This window comes from Syngnathus leptorhynchus, chromosome 21, assembly GCF_054491065.1.
Source record: "Syngnathus leptorhynchus isolate UIUO chromosome 21, UIUO_Slep, whole genome shotgun sequence".
In the NCBI taxonomy this organism is placed as follows: Eukaryota; Metazoa; Chordata; class Actinopteri; order Syngnathiformes; family Syngnathidae; genus Syngnathus; species Syngnathus leptorhynchus.
In genome coordinates, this window is record NC_141215.1 from 7,331,152 (window position 1) to 7,349,252 (window position 18,101).

The following is an 18,101-nucleotide window of genomic DNA, read 5'->3' on the forward strand; positions in this document are numbered from 1 at the left end:
CAAATGACGATCGCAAGTTTCAGTATCAGAATATTTATTTGTGGCTGAGAAAAAAAAGAGAGAACAAAACTATTTGTTGCTCTGCAAATACTAGCTGCCGTATTGAGTCCAGGTCACGTCAGGTGGGGAAACAAAACAAGCGGGGCTGTCTCCATGGCGACCGGGGGGGGTGGCGGCTCGAGGAATGCGGAGGCCAAGTGTCATCGTTGGTTGAAGCGAATCCCGTTGTGCCTTCACTCCATTTCGTACGCCGTTTGTTCACCAAGTAGACTTACTGAGTACTCGTTAACATTTAGTCATACGCAGTCGATGCCTCAGGGGCAACGTGCCAAACGGCATCAGGGTGGGACAAACGTGGACGAGCGAGCGTAACCGGCGTGCGTGCGTGCGTGCGTGTTGCTTTTTTTTGTTCCTTTCTTCTCTTTTAGTGTGAAAGGATGCTACAAAGTCCACTTCCTGTCCTGTCCTGGCCTCACCCTAACCCTCACTTCAGGGGAGAAGGCAATCCAAAAAATCAGGTGAGGAAAAGGCAAATGTCGGCCGGCCGGCTGGCAATCAGAAGGCCTGCTGGGCGGGGTTGTAGTTGAAGGTGGAGGGAACGTGAGGTCGCTCTTCCAGTTTGTCGTATTCCAGGTGGAACTCCTGATTGGGGGGGTTAGGGTTAGCGTGTGCGGCTGTGCGTGTGTGTCTTTGCGTGTTACCTTGGCAACCTTCCTCCAGTTGAGGCAGTCAAAAAAGTAGTACGTGCCCCTTTCGTAGGCGTTTGTCTTGAGCGACGGCTCCATGCCGGGCGCCCGTGTGATCCACACCCGCTCCTCCTTGTGGTAGCGCCAGTCCCTGTTGAAGCTAGCGTGCCCACACACGTTGTTGCACGGTGATGCGCCGGGTGCACGCACGCACGCACGCGCACGAGTGCGTGTGTGCGGCTCTCACAGCTCCACGGCGGCCAGCAGCTGCAGCAGGTCGCCGCCGTTCATGTAGTAAAGGTAAAAGAGGAGGTCCTCACCGTAGCGGGACAACTTGATGGCGGCCAGCTGGACGGCAGCACATTGTCAGCGCCTGCAGGCGCACGCCAGAGCACGCACACACGGCCGTACCTTGTCCCGTATGTGGACGTTGGTCATGTATTCCGACGGTACGTGAAAATCTGCCCCGGCGGAGAGGAAAGCAAGCGACCGACTTCGGTTAACCCACTCTGGCCAGTTGTTCTGCGCCGCCAAACTCACCGATGTCCTGCGGCCGGCACGGCGCCGACGCCCACGGAGACGCAAGCTTGGGGTAGAGGTTCCTGGAGGGCGGCGAGAGAAGATGAGAGGGGGGGGGGCGATTTGGGGGTGACGGCGACGTACTCGGGCGAGTTGAGGTTGAGTCCTAGCGTGGTGAGGTCGGAGCCCAGAGCCAGGTGCACCGTGCCGGGCTCGGTCTCGGCCGCCCGGATGAACGTCAGCAGGCCGATCATGCCGAACTGGTCCGTTACCATGCCGAGCGGGATGTCGCTCACGCGTCCTGCAAGCGAGCGGCGTGAGGCTGCGCGTGCGCCCGGCCGGCCGGCTTTGTTGGCTCGGGCGCGCCGGCGTGTCTCACCGTCGGGCAGCACCTGTATTCCTTTCTTGTGCTGGTTGTCGCTGCTCGCCGCCGACGCACAACTTTTGTCACCCGGAAACTTTGGAGCGTCTGTGTTGGAGGCGGGCTTACCTGAAGAGCCGAGGTTCTGATCGGCCGAGACGAGAGTCAGCCCACAGCAATTCGCCGGCGGCTTTGCAGCGAGTGCGCGTCACCGTTTTGCCGTCGTCGCCGCCGCCGGGGTCTTTGGTCTGGTAGTTTGGGCCCGGTAGTGCTGGGAAATCCTCGTTGTGGATGGAGAAGTCTTGCGACCGCTCGCCAGACGGCTTAGTTACCATGCCAACTGCGGGGAGGGGTCACGGCCGTGATGAGCCTGACAAAAGCGCAGGCTCGGGGCGCCCCTTACCGTAGGGCGCCCGCCCGGCCAGCGGATTGAGCAGCGGCGCGGGGTTGGCGCCGCCGTCTCGCCGACGGCGGTCAGCCAGCGCCGGGAAGTCGGACGGGTCCAGGCCCGTCACGTTTTCGCTGCCATCTGCCAACGTGGGCCACGCAGGTCAGGAAGGAAGCGATGGTGACTGAACGGCCGTTCTGTGCCAGTTTACCTGTGCCGTTGAAGACGTTGAATCCGGGAGTCCTGCTCACGCCGAAACCTGACATGCTGACGCACGCACGCAGGCAGATAGGCAGGTCACAGGAGCGCCGAGCGGGCCCCGAGTCGGACAGTACCTGCTGACGGTGAAGGCTCGCCGCGACTGTTTGGGCATTCCGATGATGCTGGGCGACGGGCCGCCGGGACTCCGCGCCCCGGCCCCTCGTTCTCCCCCCACCTGCTGGTTGTGGTTGAGGATGGCGCGGCCGCTCTTGGGTGGAATCCCCCTGCCGCGAGGCCACTTTTGGTTACTCGTAAAGCACTTTGGCGTATTCGCCGACCTCTGTAGAGTGACAAGTGGCGGCGTACCTGCCGGGCGAGGGCGGCGCGTGCGCGGCAGCCGACCGAGCCGGTCCGCTGTTGAGGCCGCCGCGCGCGGGGAAGCCGAGCGCACCTGAACGCAACGAGAAGAAGAAGAATCGGTAGCCGACTTCCAATCCGGGCTCGCGCCTTCGCCTGCGAGCGAGCGAGCGAGCGAGCGTGCGTGCGTGTCGGCCTCATGCGAGAGAGACGCCGACGCATCTTGCTGGCGACCGGTGGGATGACGGGTCGCGGGGGCTTACTCTGAGGGCCGTAGAGACTGGCTCCCAGCTGCGACAGCTGTCCCGAGGCCGTGGTCTGAAAGACAGAGGCATCTCGCTGACGCCCGCCGGTCGGCGAGCTCATCGAGGGAGGGCGCCGCTTACGTCTTTGTCGGCGCGCTGCGGTGGCGGGAAGACGGAAGGCTGGCCGTAGTAGAGGCCGCCCGGTCGGTCGTACTCGCCCTCCGCTCCCGCCTCGGTGAACTTCTTCCGGTTAGCCCCAAACATGGCCGCCGCGTCACCTGCCACAAAGTCAGGTAGGTAGGTTTGGCTCTGACCCGCTGCCACTAGTTGGAAATAATGGGCGATGAATCGCTGCCGCAACCGCCAGTTGAATATCAATTCAACGATTTCCCCATTTCACTATTGACCTATTTGGATGCTTGGTGGCAAGATTTATTTCCAGATGCTCCGCCGAGATGACGTGCAAAGTGTTGAGAAACTTGGGCGCGCTTCTGATCGGTCAGGTGACAAGGTGGGCGTGTCTTTGTGTCCTAAGGCGAGGGAGGACTTGACGAGTGAGGTCAGCGGTTCGCGATGGGCACGCGGGAAACGGGAAAGCGGCAGCGAGCTTGGAGGTGAGCCACTGCGCCGTTTTCAATGTCATTGGCCGGCTTCTCTCATGTTATGGCCCAAACCTTCATAATTGCCGCCGCGCGGGCGGCTGACGTCAGCCGGCTCGACGTGCGGCACTGTCGCAAACGGCTAACGTTAGCCACCACGAAGGCTAACGTCATTGCCTTCCTGCGCCGGCAACTGGCGCATTCATTTTGGGGTGCGGTGGAGCTCGCGGCACTATTTCAAACACTCGCAGCTGACGTCGCATGAGCTGCCACGGTCTACCGAAGGAGCGTTAGCCAGGCTAGAAGAAGCTAAAATAACTCTCGCGGCTGGCTGGCTGGCTGGCTGGCTGGCTGGCTGGCTGGCTGGCTGGCTTCCAAGCCTTTGGGATGATTCGCAAGTGTCCTCGCGTGCATTAAGTGATCGGGTCGGGCCGCTTCCGGGTGCAGTCTACTCAAAAGTTCACCAGTCACTTTTGCAGTTTGGGCTCATGACGCTCGACTGGCTGAAAGTAGAACGACAACAACAAAAGGCTGAGGAGGGAGGACTCGAGGCGGGAGATAGAAAGGTCACCGGCGGGCGAGCGCGACGGAGCCTCCCTCCGCGGCTTCAATGTTCAGTCGATGCACCCGTTGAACGAAATCAGGCGGGCGAATTGAAAGGATTTTTAAGAAGAGGGGGAAAAAAAAAAAAAAAAAGCTTACCGCATCAATCTTTCCTCACCGCTACCTTCCAAGATGGACGACATTGCGCAGCATTCTGGGAGTTGGAGTTTGAATGGCTCGTCGCTCATTTCCAGTTGGCCTATTTTTAGAATGCGCGATGGATAGAAACCGCTCTAGTGGAAAGCCACGAGCGGAGAAGAATAGCTGGTAGAATAGGCTCGGCTCGACCGCAATGGAATATGGATGCGTGCGATTCAATGCATTGCAAAATACGTTCAGAGCGCAACGCTAGGGTCAGGAGGAGAGGAGCGGACCGGCTCCCGCGTGCCGCTCCAAGCGCCTCTTTTGCCTGCTAAATATGAGCATTTTTTTATCCAGCACAAAGAATGAATCCGACCAACGGACCAACTCGAGACTCATCTAAACGCACTCGCGACGATTCCAGTGGCGTATTCGGTGTCATCGCTGCTTCTTCGCCGACTCCACTCGAATTTTGAGTAAATGGCGCAGACGAGCAGAGTTGGCAGTGATTTTAATTCATTGATCGGCAACAATTGAACAAACAAACACGCACGCACGCGCACGCACACAAAATCTTTTGGCTTTTTCACACCCGTTTGGCAGCGTTGTTAAGTAGGAGGACTCGTTAATTAAAGGGACCACAGCGGAGCCGATTGGACGGGACGCTAACATGCGTGTTGCGTCTCGCACGGAGCGGGGAGAACATGCACGGCGGTCGGGCGGCGGCCAAAGACGACAAGGAGCGCGCACCTTTCCTTGGCCTTTGCGGCCTTGGCCATTCTTGGCTTCGGGCCCAAGTCGGAAGCACTTTTGTTGTGAAAAGTCTCGCCGGCAGCCGCTTCCTTTTTAGCCAAACGAGCAGCGGCGGCGGCAAAACCCACTCCGTTCTGCCTTCCTTCGCTGAGACTTTTGCGCGCGGTGAGAGTCGACTGCTCGTTGAAGCCACTTTCTCTTTCGGCAGCAGCGGACGCCGCTGGATGCGGGCGGAGGCCTACCGCAGGGTCCGAAGACGGCTGGCGGGGTCCTGAAACACGTCAGGTGCGTGCAAATGCCTCCCGGGCGGGGTCCTGAAACACGTCAGGTGCGTGCAAATGCCTCCCGGGCGGGGTCCTGAAACACGTCAGGTGCGTGCAAATGCCACCCGGGCGGGGTCCTGAAACACGTCAGGTGTGTGCAAATGCCTTGCGGCGTCCCACCACATATGGCTTTTCCAACAACCGTGTGATATTTGTTTGCCGCCGCCAGCCACGCCGGGGCCGCTGCTCCTCGTCGGCCGTCCGTCCGTCCGCCCGCCCGCCGACGGTCTCAAAGGCACGCAGGTCGGGAGGTGGGAGGATGGTGGTGGGGGGGGGGTGGGCGTACAACAGGCGAGGGTTGAGAGGTCATCTGCTCTGCGGGAAGGCACAAACACACGTGCGTCAAACATAGGCGTGACATCCGCAAACGACAAGCACTCGGTCGGGTCTACGGCCGGACGCCTGTATTGCGCCCCTCCCCCGCCCCTTCTTCCTGGAAGTTAATCCGCCGCGTCGCGGCAGATGGCGGCGTGCGTCGGGCGCCGCCACGCTCGTTATGAATGATTGTGCGCTGCCGGGCATTAACTTGGGATCACTTTAATCCAGCGCAACATATGCGAGGCCTGCCGGGACAAATCCAGGCTGACCCGGCCGGCGCTTTCCCCGCTCGGCTTTCACGCCGCCGCTTCCTGAAAAGTGGACGAGCTCGTCGAGGGTGGGGTTTCTTTTTTTTTCGAAACGACGCCTCGGCCGTTTCCGGGAATGTTTTCCGAGCGCCGTGCCTCGGGATTGTCGCTCCGCCGTCGCTTTTTGCGCTTCGGCCGTCCACGTTGTGGAGGGCGGAAGAAAAGAATCACGGCAGCGTAAAAGGAGGCCGCAAAGCAGTGCGGGCATTTTCCGAGTTCACGCATGAGCGCTCGGCCTTCGTCGCCACGGGGCGCCGGCGGCCCACCCACGTGACGCCCGCTAATTATACAGAACCGTTGACGGAACTTCTTCCCGGTGCGTACGCGAGAGCGTGCTTCTTTGCGTGGATCGATGTGCTCGCTCGGCGTGTGTTTGTGTCAAGTTCAATTAGTTTTGAGGAGAGTCTCAAAGGGCGCCGCCACAAGCTGGCACTTGTCAAATCCAAAGCACATTCCCCGAACTCAACCGCAAACGTGAAAAGGGGCGAGGCCAAAAATGGGGAGCCCGAGACCAGGCGTCGCAGAAGGACGCCTCGGCAGACGCGGATCGCGCATTTTGCACGTGTGCGTCCATGCGTGAGCGGTGACGCATCAAAGCTAGCCGCCAGGCTAAAGCGTTAGCTTACATAAGAGGGTCGTTGTCGGCCACGTTGCCATCCGCAATGCCTCCCTGAGGTTGGATGATGTCATCGAGCCTTGATGTCACGCCACGATGACATCATCGAGCGTCCTCCATTTTCCTTCCCCCCCGCCGCAGCGAGGTTGCAGCTGAGGACCGCGGCGGGGGGCGTCTTATGTAACTTCCTCTCGGTGGCGTGGGCCCCGAACCCTGACGAGACGCCAAGAAAGTGGACCTCGAGGTTCCACATCATGCCGAGACCTGCGTGTGGGAGCGCGTGCGGTGTCGGTCGGAGGTTTGTTTGGGTTCGATTGATCGAACGGACGCGGTCGGTGAGCGGCTTTGTGTGCACATTTGTGTGCGGGCCGTGAGTTTCTATGAATGGGCGTGCGCGAGCGAGCGAGCGGCGGAGATTATGGAAATGGAGTGAGGGATTAAAAGCAAGCAAGCAGTTTGAGTGTCGGCAGCCAAACGAGACGGCCGTCCATCAGCTTTCAGCAGATATTTTTAAGTTTTCTAATCTCCTCACGCCACCACGCGAGGCGAGACGAGGCGAGGCGTTCAGGGACACTGCAAGCGAGCCCTGCCTCCGCCAACGCTGCGCTTTGTCACGTAAAAGCGGGAGATGATTGCGTGTCGCTGAGCACGTGACAGTCCATTGGCCGAGCGTGTCTCCTCCATCTGTCACGTTTGTGTGCGTTCAGGAGTGTGAAATATGCGGCGGTGAGCGGGGTTGCCGTGGCAACCGCGCCGCAATTAGCTGTGAATTGACATGAAAGTAACGGCGGCCGAGGCGCGCGTCCCCTTCCGCTCGGCCGCGTCCAGATGCCGCTGCGGCGCCGCCAGCAAACGTCGGCCGATGCCGCTTGACCGGGGTCGGTCGGAGGAGCCGGAAGAGGGATCCCAAAGTGGGACTAAGGGCGCGCACTGACCTGGTACGAGTCTCGTCGCCAGACGGCGTATCCACCTGAGATGGGGTCGACGCGCACGCTGGGCGCCCGCCTACAAGTCGGTTTCCCGCGTGTCCAGGCAGAAGGCGTACAGAGAGCTTTTCAGGTCCAAGCCGCTGTTGGCCTCGGCCGCCTTGCCCTTGACGGGCGAGCCTTTGCTCCCCGCCGGCTCAGCCGCCGGCGCCGCCTTGGCCTCGGGCTCGTCCTTGAGCGACGACTGGTCCTGGTCGGTCTCGCGGTGGTAGAAGTAGTTGAAGTTGGAGACGATGACGGGCACGGGCAGCGCGATGGTCAGCACGCCGGCGATGGCGCACAGCGAGCCCACGATCTTGCCGCCCACGGTGACGGGGCGCATGTCGCCGTAGCCCACGGTGGTCATGGTGACCACGGCCCACCAGAAGGCGTCGGGGATGCTGGTGAAGTGCGACTCGGGCTCGTCGGCCTCGGCGAAGTAGACGGCGCTGGAGAAGAGGATGACGCCGATGAAGAGGAAGAAGATGAGCAGGCCCAGCTCGCGCATGCTGGCCTTGAGCGTCTGGCCCAGGATCTGCAGGCCCTTGGAGTGGCGGGACAGCTTGAAGATGCGGAAGACTCGCACCAGGCGGATGACGCGCAGGATGGCCAGCGACATGGCCTGCTGGCCGTTGGGGTGCTCCTGGCCCTGCTCGGCCAGCTCGGTGCCCAGCGTGATGAAGTAGGGCATGATGGACATGATGTCGATGATGTTCATCACCGTCTTGGAGAACTCGGACTTGCTGGGGCAGGCGAAGAAGCGCACAAAGAGCTCAAAGGTGAACCAGATGACGCAGGTGGTCTCGATGATGAAGAAGGGGTCGCTGAAGGTCAGCGAGGGCCGCCGGGCCGCCGTGCCGTTGTCGGGGCGCCCGCCCAGCTCGCGCTCGTCCCGGAACTCGGGCAGCGTCTCCAGGCAGAAGGTGATGATGGAGATGGTGATGACCAGCACCGACACGATGGCGATGCCGCGCGCCGGGCTCGAGCTCTCCGGGTACTCGAAGATCAGCCACACCTGCCCGCAAAGCGCCGGACGTTTTTAAACTGGACGGACGCTCGTGCCGAGGGCCTGTTAAATCTGCGCGCCAGTAGAGGGAGGGACGGACGGACGGACGGACGGACGGACAGACAGACGGCTTCGGAAAATGGCGTCACCATTGGATGGAGAGCCGCTCGCTCGACCGAGACTACGCGCCTGGAAGCACGGGAGCGTTTGCGCGTCGGCGAAAGGTCACCTCTGCCTTTCGACGAGAGACGGACGGGACCTCGCTCGCTCGCTCGCTCGCTCGCACGCACGCACGCACGCGGCGACCCACCTGCTTCTGGAACTCGTTCCGCGGCAGCGGCTTCTCCTCCTCCTTGATAAAGCCCTCGTCCTCGCGGAAGCGCTCCATGGCCTCCTCGCCCAACTGGTAGAAGCGGATCTCGTCGGCAAACACGTCGATGGACACGTTGACGGGCCGGCGTATTTTGCCGCCCGACTGGTAGAAGTAGAGGATGCCGTCGAAGCTGGGCCGGTTGCGGTCGAAGAAGTACTCGTTGCGCAGCGGGTCAAAGTACTTGATCCGCTTGGCCGGGTCGCCCAGCAGCGTGTCGGGGAACTGGTTGAGGGTGCCCAGCTGCGTCTCGTAGCGCAGGCCGGCGATGTTGATGAGCACGCGCTCGTTGCTGTCGGCGTCCAGGTCCAGGAGCTCGTCGTCAAACACGTGCGGGCTGTGGTCGGCGCGCAGCAGCGCGTCCATGGCGTTCTCGCTGCAGCTCAGCGTGCTGTTCATGTCGTTGATCCTCCAGGCGTGCGTGGGGGGAGCTTGCGCGGGGGGAGCCTGCTGCCGCTGCTGACAGGGAGCGTTCACCTCCTTGCCCAAGTCATCCATGAGCGCCGAGTGGACTTGCTGCTGCTCTCCGTTGTTGGCGCCGCCGTTCTCCTGCAGGCTCACCAGAGCCACCTCCATGGCCGCGCCACGCCGCCCGCCCGCCCGCCCAACAGCCCGCCCGCACCTGCCCGGTTGGAGCCTCACGCGCACTTGTTGACGGAGCTGGCCGGCATCCGCGAGGAGGAAGAGGACGCGCTGGAGATGAAGCTCCCGGCAGGAGTAGAGCGAGAATGCCAGAGGAGCGCCGTCTCTCCGCCTCCTAGCTCGCCAGCCAGCCAGCGAGGGAGCGAGCGAGGGAGCGAGCGACACCCCCCGCCCCCGCCTCCACTGACCCGCCGTTTGTGTGCGCTTCACTCTTTGGCTCTCTCGCCTCTCTTTATTCTCTTGTCTTGTCTTTTTTTTTTTTTTTTTTTCCAAAAGCATCTTCCTGTCACTGTCGTGGGGGTGGGGTGGGGGGGGGACTCTCATGCAAATGGGGCCCGTTGATGTCGGCGTCATCTTATGTAAGACGACATGCGCGCGCATCGCCGCTCTCGTCTCGGCTTGATAAATTTTGGCTACTGGCTGGCCCTTTAAGTGTGGCGACCAACCTTAAATGTTCTCCAAAGTTGCGCGCGTGCCAGTGACCTATTTAAAAGGTTATTTCTTTGCCCTGCGGTGGGATTAAGAAAACAAAGCATAAATGCTATATTTATCCCTTTTCCTTATCTCATGCAGAAGCTTGATCATGATCAGCATCCCTGCCTTGGATTAAGGCGCCCCCCCCCCCCACACACACACATGCGCACACACTCCACAATAACAACATGAGTAGTAGGCGGCCCACGGGCAAAAGCATCCACACAAAAGAGGCAAGCATTAGGACCTTTTTACAAATAACCTTGCGAGTGCAGCATTTTTCTGATGTGTGCGTGTGGTGCCGGAGGGCAGCCGGACACAAGATTGCTTTAATTCAAGTTGACAGGCGCTGAGTTCAGGTCCAGTCAAAAATCACACACTCAAATGATGAAAGTTGATTTTGATTCGGCTCGCCTTGTGTCCGTCCGTCCGTCCGTCTTTGTCCGGACGCCGCGGCCGGCACGTGACCAAGCATATTTGGACACGACCGACTCCGATGATTCCAAACTCTCGTGATTGCAGTCGAGTTCAATGCAAACTTCTGTTTGGGTGGAGGGAAGCATTCAAAAAGAAAAATGTTTGATTTCTTTTTCCCTCCTCACTTCATGCATTGCCACCGTACCAGATTGGGAATGGGCAGAGCGCGATGGGGATCTCTCGCCTTCAGCAAAAGCACTCCTACGGGTGGGTGAGTATTTTTCAACAAGCCTCATATTTGTCTTTGATCATATGTTGAGGGGTACGCAAGAGCTGCAGCCCATCCACTTTCTCTGGGCGCAAGCTGGGATGGAGACTCTCACCATGGCAACAAGTAATCACAGGTGCTGGCCGTCACGCCAGTCACCTGAGAGCCCGCACGCAGAGAGCAGCGCGTGCCTGTGCCTGTGCCTGCGCCTGTGCCTGCGCCTGCGCCTGCGCGCCCCCTCTCTTGACTTCAAGTGGTCACTTCCTGTCACAGATTAAAAAACAGATTAAGTGGCAAAAGGCCGCTAAATGCGTCCATCAGTCACGCACGCTCGCTCGCTCGCTCTCTCGAAAGGCGACAGCTTCTGCCTTCTCCGTTTCTGGACGCCCCTCCCTCTTTTTGCAAATTGCGAGCAGAGAAAGGAGAAGGAGAGGCGCCTGCCTGCCTGGCTGCCCGCCCGCCGGCCTGCCCGCCGCTTCGCTTAGCGCGGCGTGCTGCGTGTGTGCTGGATGAGCGCTCAAGTAGAAAATGGCAGCGCAGAACGCTTGCGAGAGCCAATGGGTGCCCTGCTCCTCACAAGATGACCCTCCCCGCTTCGGGAAGATGGCGCGCATAGCGTCGGGAAGCCGACGTGAACATTTGCTGCATTTCAGCGATGAGCACAAAGTCACAGAGCTCCGGCGTCAAATGTAAACAAGGCCTTTGAGGAGGAAAGGCCAAAGCCAGTCGAAAGAAGGGGCGGGCGGGCGAGCGAGCGAGCGAGCGAGCGAGCGTGGCCCACGACCCTGAGCTTGCCTGCTGAGCGAGCGCCCGCCTCCACCCTGTTGTTGTGATCGCTCGCTGTCCGCCTGTTTGTGTCCGTCTGACTTTGGGCATCGCCGCTTCCCTTGGCAGCGCGCGAGTCGCCGTGGCAACAAGCTCGTTGCCAAGCGTCACGGCGAGAGCGGCCGGCAAAAGGACGACGGCGCCGCCTGCCGGGTGGGGGCGGAGCCACGCAAATGAAGAGCGGCGGCAAGACGAGAAGCGGCACGTGAATATTTCATGTGAGAACCGGACACCTCGCTTTCCGCACGCTGCCGTGCTCAGCATTGAGCAGGAGCACTTTCAAAGTGGCCTAGCCTGGAAGCCAAAGCTTAGTGCGCTTGCTCACCCCCAAGATGACGTGCTGCCAAGAATAGCTCACGTGCGCTTTTGAAGGACAAATTGGCCGCGTGCTAAAAATAGTGGTGACTAATGAGGGGATGGATGGATGGATGGATGGATGGATGGATGGATGGATGGATGGATGGCTTATATAAGCGCCCTGTGCCTTTATGAATGGGGGGGGGGGGGGGGGGGGGGCTCCTCGGCACAGCTGCAACGCCGTGTGGGAACGAGGTGACATTTTGCACGCATCGCACCCGGCCGGCCCAGTTCTTTTGGCCCCAAATGGACTCTGCGATGGCTCGCCGGTGGCCGCTCGCTCTGCGGGTCCTCCCGGGAGACTTTCTTGCAGACATCAGTCCAATGACATTTTGACTCTGCTTTTGGAATGGATTGATTGATTGGTTGATTGATTGATTGATTGATTGATTGATTGATTGATTGATTGTTTTTTTGCACAGGTGCGCTTGACGTTAGACGAAGAGCCGGCCGGGCCGGGCCTGGCCTGACTTGGCCTGGCGTGGCCTGGCGTGGCGTAGCGTGAGCCTGGTCAGGCGCGGCGGCCAGCGTGGAAACGCTCCTCTGGAGGGGGGCTGCCTGCTGTTGCCATGGTGACAGGGGCAAGCTTTCCTCAAGTGGGAAGGACGCAATTCTCACTTTCTCTCCATGGCTCCCTCTGCTTTTGTTTTTCCTCTGTGGTAGCTTTCTCTTTTCTTTTTGGCTTATTTTGGTGTGCCGTCACTCTCCTCGACCCCGGCTTTGTTTTCCTCTGTCCGTCCTTCTGTCCTCCCTCTACCTGTGTTGCTGTCCGTCTGGCCGTTTTGGTCTCTCTCTCTCTCTCTCTCTCGCTCTATTTATAGCGATGTCTCCCCCTTTTTCTGCCTCCCTCTCTCTCTCTCTCGCTCTCTTTCTCTCCATAGCGCCAAAAGCATGTCTGCATTGCGTCGACCCCCCCCCCCCAGCCTCCCTCCCTCCTTGCCGTCGTCCTCCCGGTCGTCCTCGGCAGCACAGTATGCTTCAGCCGAGCCAGCCGACAGCCACCTTGCGCTGAAGGAGCTATTCCTTTCTTTCTTCCTTCCTTCCTTCTTTCCTCCCTCCCTGGCTGTTTTTTCCTCCTCGCCGCACTCACGCCGGTCCCGCCCGCGACGAGGAGGAGGCGCCGATGCCGCAGTGCGGGCGCCGCCGCCGGCGGGCGGGCGAGCGGCCCCATCGTCGGCCGGCGTCGGTGGGAAAACGACACCCGCGCGACGCAGCGCCATGAATATTTCATGCCGCCCGGAGCCGAGCGCGTCCAGCAGATCTGCCGCCCGTGACGCGCCCGAGATGACGATGGAGGCTCGGTAGGAGCCCGCCGGTCGGCTCGGTCGGACCTCCCTGCGTTTCCCGACCGCCGCCTCGCCTCGCCCCGCCCCGCCCTCCAGGATGACGGTGGCGTCGGGCGACAACGCGGACGAGAGCGCCACCCTGCCGGGTCACGGGCAGGACGAGGCGTGCGACGGGCTCGAGTGCTGCGAGCGCGTGGTCATCAATGTGTCGGGGCTTCGCTTTGAGACGCAGCTCAAGACGTTGGCGCACTTCCCGGACACGCTGCTGGGGAACCCCGAGAAGAGGATGCGCTACTTCGACCCGCTGCGCAACGAGTACTTCTTCGACCGCAACCGGCCCAGCTTCGACGCCATCCTCTACTACTACCAGTCGGGCGGCCGACTGAGGCGCCCGGTCAACGTGCCGCTGGACATGTTCTCGGAGGAGATCAAGTTTTACCAACTGGGCGCCGAGGCCATGGAGAAGTTTCGCGAGGACGAGGGCTTCATCCGCGAGGAGGAGCGCCCCTTGCCGGACAAGGAGTTCCAGCGGCAGATCTGGCTGCTCTTTGAGCACCCGGAGAGCTCGGGCCCGGCGCGGGGTATCGCCATCGTGTCCGTCACGGTCATCCTCATCTCCATCGTCATCTTCTGCCTGGAGACGCTGCCCGAGCTGAAGGAGGACGCGGGCGAGCGCCGGCGGGCGGCGGCCGCACCGGCCAACGCCACGGCCCGGCAGCACGCCGACGTCCTGGCCGACCCCTTCTTCATGGTGGAGACGCTGTGCATCATCTGGTTCTCCTTTGAGCTCCTGGTGCGCTTCTTCGCCTGCCCCAGCAAGACGGCCTTCTTCCGCAACATGATGAACTCCATCGACGTGGTGTCCATCATCCCCTACTTCATCACGCTGGGGACGGAGACGGCCGACGAGTCGGGCGGCGGCGAGCAGGCCACTTCGCTGGCCATCCTGCGGGTCATCCGTCTGGTGCGAGTCTTCCGCATCTTCAAGCTGTCCCGCCACTCCAAGGGCCTGCAGATCCTGGGCCAGACGCTCAAGGCCAGCATGCGCGAGCTGGGCCTGCTCATCTTCTTCCTCTTCATCGGCGTCATCCTCTTCTCCAGCGCCGTCTACTTCGCCGAGGCCGAGGAGAAGGAATCCTACTTCACCAGCATCCCCGACGCCTTCTGGTGGGCCGTGGTGTCCATGACCACCGTGGGCTACGGCGACATGTACCCCGTCACCGTCGGCGGCAAGATCGTGGGCTCGCTGTGCGCCATCGCCGGCGTGCTGACCATCGCGCTGCCCGTGCCCGTCATCGTCTCCAACTTCAACTACTTCTACCACCGCGAGACGGACGGCGAGGAGCAGGCGCAGCTGCTCCAGGTCAGCCACTCGGCGGCCGACGACGCCTCCTCCTCCTCGCCGCTCGGCCGGTGCGCCGAGGCCGACAACAGCGTCGACAACTTGCGCGACGCCAACCTGCGGACCGCCAACTGCGTGGACTCCGCCAAGATGCGGACGGACGTGTGAGGCACCGCTTTCGGGACCTTCCGGATGCGCCCGTTGTCGCCGGCTTGAGACGCCACGCGTTCGAGTCGGGGCTCGGCCGCCGGCGCGCTTTCCAAAACAACGTCCTTCTCCTTCGCAATACTCTTATTTGGGATGACTTTAGCCGATTGCTCGACAAAAAACGAAGAAAAGTGATCCAACGGACGATTGTTGGACTTTTGGATTTTATTTTGCATAAATCATTTTTTTTTTTAAAAAGTGAATAGATTCTAAAAATAGTTTTGAGATCATGTAAATGTGATTCATTTGCTGATTTGATTCAAATACATGTCAAATGTTTTTTAATGTATTTTCAATAGGTCAATCTAATGGAAGGATATAATTCAAACTAATTTAAAAAAATGAATAAATCCACAAACTATCCCATAGTTTATTTTATAACAACTTAGAAAAATGTTTAAACGTGCATATAAAATGATTATATTGGTAATTTACATGAATGCCATTCACCGGTTATTTGTGATGAATGAAAAAAATGTTTGAAAATCAAAACATGTCAAATTTGTAAGATTTATTTTTATAACAGTCATTCTCATTTTTCAAATAACTTGTTTAAAATTGAACTATTTCATCGAATAAACATTTTTGGATATTTTCATTTGTGCAATCCGTCAATAATTTCGAGTTTCAGTTTTCGGGCGAGGGCTAAAAAACCTCCAAATATTTCGTAGTCTTTCCCCACCCTCCGTCGAGCAAGCTCATTGCATTTCCTGCTCTCGCCACAGGGGGCGGCGTGTTCGTCCGTCCGTCCGCCCGCACACTAAAGCAGGTATGCTGACACCTGGGTGACGTTACCAAAGTGACGCAGGCAGGCGTTTCGTTGTCGTCTTTTAGTGTCAATTTGGAAATATGCACAGCTAACCGCCTCGCTAACGTGTTCATTTGTATCTCGGCACTTGTTGCTGTTTGTTGGTGGTCTGCGTGTGATCGACGTCTTTTTATTGATGAGTCCGTCTCATTTACTGTGGACACCGTTCTTGTTTTTTGAAGTCACGTTCCCGGATCCTCGTTCAATGTGTACACAGCGCCCACTTAGGGCAGACACTTGATTCGTCCCGGATGTGTTTTGTTATAGCGCTGAGCAATGTGCCGATTTCCACTTGCCAATGAGCCAGCCGCTCGTCGTCTTATTTCCTGCTCGGCTGCAAGGGCGAAGTGGAAAAGGAGCCAACAATAGTGCAATTTATTCTAGATTCAACTCGTTCCATTATTTTCTGTCATGATTGCTCCTGCGGTGTTTATGAAAGGTTATAAAGCAGCAAGTGCCTGTCATATTTCCTGATTGCTGCTCTCGTGTGGACACCTTTAGCACCGTGGTGTTCGGCTCAACCTTGCAGTTAGTTCCGAGGTTTCCGGTTCAAATCTCGGATCAGTTCGGAATCTCGCGACGTGTTTATTTCTCGGCCGTGCCATCATAGCGTCGTTCGAGCGCTCTGTTTTGATTGACGTTTCTCGGAGTCTTTCTAGCGGAAGTCCCGCCTTCCTCCTCCGTCGTGTAGTAGCGCAGGGTGGTGACGTCACTTCCTCTTTCCCTGCGCCTGTGAGCGAGACACCATGAAGGCGTCCGGCACTGTACGTAAAATTGCCCCTTTTCTTCTCAGCGCTCCGCCGCACGCGATCCCCGCGCGTCGATGTTGATGTGTAAGCCAACGCGCGTCTTATTCGTCCGCTCGGCTGACTTGAAAGTTGAGTGCAAGAGAGCCCTTTCCCGCTTTTACCACTTAGTTCGGTGGTGTTCGCTCGCTCGCAACATGGCGTCGGTCGGCCGCACCATGTGGACGGCGAAGGCCACGTCGTGCGTGCGTGCGTGCAGCTCGCAGGCGGCCGGCCGGCCGGCCGACCGACCGTCATGGGGAAATCGCTGTTCGCTTTTACTTCCATAGCTGAAATGTACTCATTCGGACTCGTGATTTTGTTCGGTCAATAGAGCCCGAATGGAGCGCCGAGCGAACGCAATGCTACAGTAGCTGCTCAATGCTAACAGCTAACGCCCGTTCACCTCGCCTGGTTTGTTTCATTGGGCAAATGTGCATGCCTTCGTCAAAAATGTCGTGCAAACTGGTGCTTCCAGAGTAGCCTGTAATACTTGGACGGCGAAAGTGCTAGTGAACAGTGCTTTGAAATGGTAGAGAACGCTCGGGACGACTTGAAATGGCCTTAACATAACAAAACAAGCTATACTTTGAGTTCTTCACCGCACACCGTCAGTAAGTTAGTAAACAAGCCACAAAAGTTACATTGCGGCGCCGGGACTAGTTTGCGTCTTGACCAACTCCTAACGAATTGACGATGAGCGGCACGTGTCCAGAGATGTAGTGTATAGCTGTGATGATTGTTTGGGCAATGTTTGCAGCCAAACCCAAAGGTCACACACGCGTCAGTGGTGTGACTTAGCGTGGCCTGCGCACAGCAACATTTGCCTTGTCGCCTTTCCCGGCCGGCTGCTCGCTTCTGTGCCGCTGAAAGTGAAACCAAGGCCTCACACGCCCGACGCCGACTTGGGCGCACGTATCCCCGTCGTACGACGACAGTGACGCCGTTCTGTTGTGTTCCATTTTGGCGGGGCCAGCTGCGAGAGTACAAGGTGATCGGGCGTCTGCTGCCGTCGCCCAAGAACCCGACCCCCCCGCTGTACCGCATGCGCATCTTCGCCCCCAACCACGTGGTGGCCAAGTCTCGCTTCTGGTACTTTGTGTCCCAACTCAGAAAGATGAAGAAGGCGTCCGGCGAGACAGTCTACTGCGGACTGGTATGTGGCGCCCGTGTCGCCTTGTATGCCCAAGTCGGCCATTTGACGGTGGGGTCCACGCACCGCTTGTCGCCTTTGGTGTGCGCAGGTCCACGAGAAGACGCCCCTGAAGGTGAAGAACTTTGGCATCTGGCTGCGTTACGACTCGCGCAGCGGGACGCACAACATGTACCGCGAGTACCGAGACCTCACCACCTCTGGAGCGGTCACCCAGTGCTGTGAGTCGCGCGCGCCCTCGTCGTCTTTGGCGCCTCCCTAATTTGCCGTCCCCCCGGCAGACCGCGACATGGGTGCCCGGCACCGCGCCCGCGCCCACTCTATCCAGATCATGAAGGTCCAGGTGATCGCAGCAAACAAGTGTCGCAGGCCCGCCATCAAGCAGTTCCACGTGAGTCTGGGCCTATTTTCCTCTCCGAGGGCCGCTCTCACTCTGTCTGTGGCCACGTGGGGCCGCTCTGCCGTAGTGCAAGCCGGCGCCCCGGTTCTGTTTGTTCATTGTCGTCTTTGATCCTGCAGAACTCCAAGATCAAGTTCCCGCTGCCCCACCGGGTTCTGCGCCGCCAGCACAAACCGCGCTTCACCACCAAGAGACCAAACACCTTCTTCTGAATGCCTCTGGCATAATTCAAATAAATTGTTGTTCTGGTTTGGAACGTTGAGTGTCTTTTTTTGTTTTGGCCTTGCTGTCGTGTAGCGCGTGTGAGCGTTACAAAGTGCTTCCAATTTTGGGAGTGCTGCCTTCAGTCTGCAGCTTTGACTACAGCCGAGGCAGGCGGGCCGCATGTCAAGCCAACGTCGTTCTCGCGTGTTCGAAAACCAGCTCTTATTTCTTAAC

The 18,101-nt window shown here is 59.0% G+C and overlaps 4 protein-coding genes and 1 non-coding gene across 21 annotated transcripts; 3 read left to right on the forward strand and 2 right to left on the reverse strand.

Annotated features, from left to right (window-relative positions):
* Nucleotides 1-17: 17 nt before the first annotated feature.
* Nucleotides 18-3,589, reverse strand: LOC147040536 (CCR4-NOT transcription complex subunit 2-like). 5 transcript variants are annotated; one of them, XM_085901676.1, is made up of 14 exons: nt 2,899-3,589; nt 2,776-2,830; nt 2,522-2,606; nt 2,290-2,439; nt 2,166-2,221; nt 1,970-2,095; nt 1,779-1,906; nt 1,585-1,711; nt 1,350-1,506; nt 1,227-1,288; nt 1,098-1,147; nt 934-1,034; nt 702-846; nt 18-642 (listed from the first exon to the last, which is right to left on the reverse strand). In XM_085901676.1, exons 1-14 carry the CDS (start codon nt 3,019-3,021, stop codon nt 556-558), a joined length of 1,452 nt encoding a protein of 483 aa, XP_085757802.1. In that variant the 5' UTR covers nt 3,022-3,589; the 3' UTR covers nt 18-555. The 5 variants fall into 5 exon arrangements, with proteins under 5 accessions (XP_085757802.1, XP_085757799.1, XP_085757801.1 ...); XM_085901673.1 differs by having other exon boundaries at nt 1,007-1,034; nt 2,899-3,584; XM_085901675.1 differs by having other exon boundaries at nt 1,007-1,034; nt 1,585-1,625; nt 1,696-1,906; nt 2,899-3,583.
* Nucleotides 2,607-15,115, forward strand: LOC147040537 (potassium voltage-gated channel subfamily A member 1-like). 13 transcript variants are annotated; one of them, XM_085901683.1, is made up of 7 exons: nt 2,613-3,050; nt 3,293-3,371; nt 5,002-5,078; nt 9,115-9,540; nt 10,441-10,503; nt 11,395-11,543; nt 12,105-15,115. In XM_085901683.1, the coding sequence occupies exon 7, from the start codon at nt 13,066-13,068 to the stop codon at nt 14,476-14,478; it is 1,413 nt and encodes a 470-aa protein (XP_085757809.1). In that variant the 5' UTR covers nt 2,613-3,050; nt 3,293-3,371; nt 5,002-5,078; nt 9,115-9,540; nt 10,441-10,503; nt 11,395-11,543; nt 12,105-13,065; the 3' UTR covers nt 14,479-15,115. The 13 variants fall into 13 exon arrangements, 12 of the variants coding, with proteins under 12 accessions (XP_085757809.1, XP_085757808.1, XP_085757804.1 ...); XM_085901682.1 differs by lacking the exon at nt 11,395-11,543; XM_085901678.1 differs by lacking the exon at nt 9,115-9,540.
* On the reverse strand, nt 7,364-9,275 carry LOC147040538 (potassium voltage-gated channel subfamily A member 5). Its single transcript, XM_085901692.1, has 2 exons — nt 8,640-9,275; nt 7,364-8,338 (listed from the first exon to the last, which is right to left on the reverse strand). The coding sequence occupies exons 1-2, from the start codon at nt 9,273-9,275 to the stop codon at nt 7,364-7,366; spliced, it is 1,611 nt and encodes a 536-aa protein (XP_085757818.1).
* Nucleotides 15,116-15,921: 806 nt separating the features above from the next.
* Nucleotides 15,922-17,919, forward strand: rpl18a (ribosomal protein L18a). Its single transcript, XM_085901691.1, has 5 exons — nt 15,922-16,089; nt 17,087-17,266; nt 17,355-17,484; nt 17,545-17,654; nt 17,783-17,919. The coding sequence occupies exons 1-5, from the start codon at nt 16,072-16,074 to the stop codon at nt 17,873-17,875; spliced, it is 531 nt and encodes a 176-aa protein (XP_085757817.1). The 5' UTR covers nt 15,922-16,071; the 3' UTR covers nt 17,876-17,919.
* On the forward strand, nt 16,864-17,004 carry LOC147040540 (small nucleolar RNA SNORA68). The gene has a single exon (XR_015063247.1). It is a non-coding gene; the product is annotated as a small nucleolar RNA SNORA68 (small nucleolar RNA).
* Nucleotides 17,920-18,101: the final 182 nt, after the last annotated feature.

Bases quoted from the DNA above. Each gene is read 5' to 3' on its own strand.
- LOC147040536 (XM_085901671.1), bottom strand. From the start codon at position 3,021: ATGTTTGGGGCTAACCGGAAGAAGTTCACCGAGGCGGGAGCGGAGGGC. The intron at 2,222-2,289 runs GTACTGTCCGAC...TGCGTGCGTCAG, and splicing joins CGAGCCTTCACCGTCAGCAG to CATGTCAGGTTTCGGCGTGA. The intron at 1,035-1,097 runs GTACGGCCGTGT...GCTGCCGTCCAG, and splicing joins ACGTCCACATACGGGACAAG to CTGGCCGCCATCAAGTTGTC.
- LOC147040538 (XM_085901692.1), bottom strand. From the start codon at position 9,275: ATGGAGGTGGCTCTGGTGAGCCTGCAGGAGAACGGCGGCGCCAACAAC. The intron at 8,339-8,639 runs GTGGGTCGCCGC...CTTTGCGGGCAG, and splicing joins GGAACGAGTTCCAGAAGCAG to GTGTGGCTGATCTTCGAGTA.
- LOC147040537 (XM_085901683.1), top strand. From the start codon at position 13,066: ATGACGGTGGCGTCGGGCGACAACGCGGACGAGAGCGCCACCCTGCCG.
- rpl18a (XM_085901691.1), top strand. The intron at 17,267-17,354 runs GTATGTGGCGCC...TGGTGTGCGCAG, and splicing joins AGACAGTCTACTGCGGACTG to GTCCACGAGAAGACGCCCCT. The intron at 17,655-17,782 runs GTGAGTCTGGGC...TTGATCCTGCAG, and splicing joins CCGCCATCAAGCAGTTCCAC to AACTCCAAGATCAAGTTCCC.